The sequence below is a fragment of the Portunus trituberculatus genome, chromosome 34 (assembly GCF_017591435.1).
Source record: "Portunus trituberculatus isolate SZX2019 chromosome 34, ASM1759143v1, whole genome shotgun sequence".
Classification (NCBI taxonomy): Eukaryota; Metazoa; Arthropoda; class Malacostraca; order Decapoda; family Portunidae; genus Portunus; species Portunus trituberculatus.
Genome location: NC_059288.1, coordinates 5,014,317 through 5,016,816, shown reverse-complemented (window position 1 = coordinate 5,016,816; position 2,500 = coordinate 5,014,317). Strand labels below are relative to the sequence as shown.

Here is a 2,500-nt window from a genome sequence, read left to right as displayed (position 1 = left end):
ACTTTGAATCCCATTAAAACCAGTCAGAATTCCTTAAAACATTTATTGGTACCTAAAAATCCATTAGTGCCATTTACGCCTATTAAAACACAATTAAACCCATTTCTGAACCCTTAAAACCATGAAAATACGAAAATAACACTTTGAAAACTTTGAAACTCCCTGAAAACCACTGAAAACTGTCTTAGAAACTTTAAAATGGCCAAAAAACCTTAAAAAAACTGCCTTTGGAACCTTAAACCCAGTACAGAATGAAGGGAGGAGCATTAGAGGGTAGGAGCGTGAAGGGGGGGGGGAAGCGTGAGGGGAGGTAATGGGGGAGTGCACGCTGCCTCGTCACCCCAAAAAAGAAAGTACATTCACTCCCTTCACCTTTTCTCCTTCCCTCTCCCCTAAAGACACGTCGGTAAGGGCGAGATGGGCATGGTGGAGCATTGGAAAGTGAGCCGTAGCGCTGTGTCCCCTCTCTGGCAGGCCGGTAGGGGCGAGAATGCATGGCGTCCCAATAGCTAGATGAGCCTAAAGGGTCGATTGTTTACACGGTAGCCATGGCAACCAGCTAGTCTTTATTTCTCATACAATTAGTCAGTGTCCAGTGTTAGACTATTCCCAATTTACTGCTTGTGATGTCATTTTTCTTCCCTGCGTAAATGGTAGGGCCTGTGGGCGGCGAGTGGGCGGTGGGCGGTGGGCTAGGTGTGGGCGCTAGGTGTGGGGTGGTGGCTGGTGGCTGGTGGGTGTGTCAGGGTCAGCAGTAGTCATGTAGTACTGAAAGACAAGTTTAAGCTATACTTCCCAGCCCACGCCCATGAGCACGCCCACGTATACGCACTGTAGTTGTGTGGTGGGTGGTGGGTGTCATGGAGAACAGGAGTCATGTGTGGGTTATGGTACTGAAAGACAGGTTTAAGCCACATTTCACGCCCATGACCACGCCCACTTATACGCACTCTAGGTGGACGTGGGCGGCGGCTGTGGGCGGGACACAAAACATAATGACATACTATAATAAAAGACACTCCATGTTTTATATCCTGATCCACCTTCCCCCTCGCCTTCCCGCCCTCTTCCCGCCCACCTCCCGCCCACCTGTCTACCTCTGTGCTGCCTCACCTGCGTTACCTGGCCTGGCATCGCTGAGTAGCCTCGTTTTTACCTGTACAGGCTTGACTCGTTACCTGTATAGCCTCGTTTCTTTCCCCTCACCTGTCTTTCCCCTCACCTCTCCCCTTACCTGTCCCCCCTTCACCTGCCTTCTCTCACTGCCTTACCTCTCCCTTTCCCCTCTCTCCCCTTACCTTTTCATCCTTCACTTGCCTCCCCTCACCTGCCTTACCTCTCCCTTTCCCTCACCTCTCCCCTTACCTGTCCTCCTCTCACTTGCCTTACCTCTCCCTTTCCCCTCTCTCCCCTTACCTTTCCTCCCTTTATCTGCTTCCTCTCTGTCTTACCTCACATCTCCTCCCCTCTCTTAACTATTCTCCCTTCACCTACCTCCCATCACCCTTGCCTCACCTCTCTCCCCTCATATTCCTTCCCTCATTGCCTTACCTGTCCCATCTCTTCACCTTTTCGCACTTCACGCCTCCTCGTTATCTTTCTCACCTGTGCCCTGTTATCACCTGTGAGGACTCTTTTACCTGGTTACTTGTACTAGTTCCGTCTTTACCTGGTGCTAACTTTACCTGTCAATTATTTCACCTTGTCTCACCTGGTAATTTTCGTGTTTTTACCTGTCTTTGTTGCTTACGAAATGTTACCTAGTGTTAGTTCACCTGTTAATGATTACACCTGGTCTCACCTTTGCTTTTTTCCAGGTATTTGTGTCATCTACCTTGTCTCTTACCTGTGTTTGTTACCTAGTGTTAGTTCACCTGTTAATTATTACACCTTGTTGTCTCACCTGTATTCTTGCCACCCCAGGTACGTCATCAGTGGCCCAGGAAGCGCCGCTCACTACCCCAGCACAGTGTCGCCAGAATTACGGTAGGGAAACACACGCTTTATTTGTTTGTTGCTCAGTGCTCATGCCAACTTTCATGTCCCTCTTGCAGAATATTAAAAAAGAACTTAAGTAGGAGTGGAAATTTGTTTTATCTTGTGTGTGTGTGTGTGTGTGTGTGTGTGTGTCGTCTCATAAAATCTCGTATTATTCATGACGGTGGCTGTTTTTCTTTACCTTTCTCCTCCTCCTCCTCCTCCTCTTCCTCCTCTTCTTCCTCCTCCTCCTCCTCCTCCTCCTCCTCCTCCTCCTCCTCCTCCTCCTCCTCCTCCTCCTCCTCCTCCTCCTCCTCCTCCTTCTCTTCCTCTTTTTCCTTCTATTACTCCCAGAATTCCTCTTAAACATACCTTTCTTTTCTCATTTGTCCATCTCTTCCTCCTCATCCTCTTACATTATTATCCTCCTCCTCCTCCTCCTCCTCCTCCTCCTCCTCCTCCTCCTCCTCCTCCTCTTCCTCCTCCTCCTCCTCCTCCTCCTCCTCCTCCTCCTGGTTCCTTT

General features: G+C 49.3%; 1 protein-coding gene across 21 annotated transcripts in view; it reads left to right on the top strand.

Moving 5' to 3' along the window:
• Positions 1-2,500, top strand: part of LOC123512700 (one cut domain family member 2-like) — a 225,354-nt gene that overhangs the window by 82,619 nt on the left and 140,235 nt on the right. For 9 of the 21 annotated variants that reach the window (XM_045269229.1, XM_045269228.1, XM_045269225.1 and 6 more), the window contains one exon: positions 1,924-1,986. The exons of the other annotated variants lie outside the window; for them this stretch is intronic. In XM_045269229.1, coding sequence (XP_045125164.1) covers positions 1,924-1,986 — 63 coding nt within the window. The remainder of the gene's footprint in view (positions 1-1,923; positions 1,987-2,500) is intronic. 21 annotated transcript variants of the gene reach the window in all.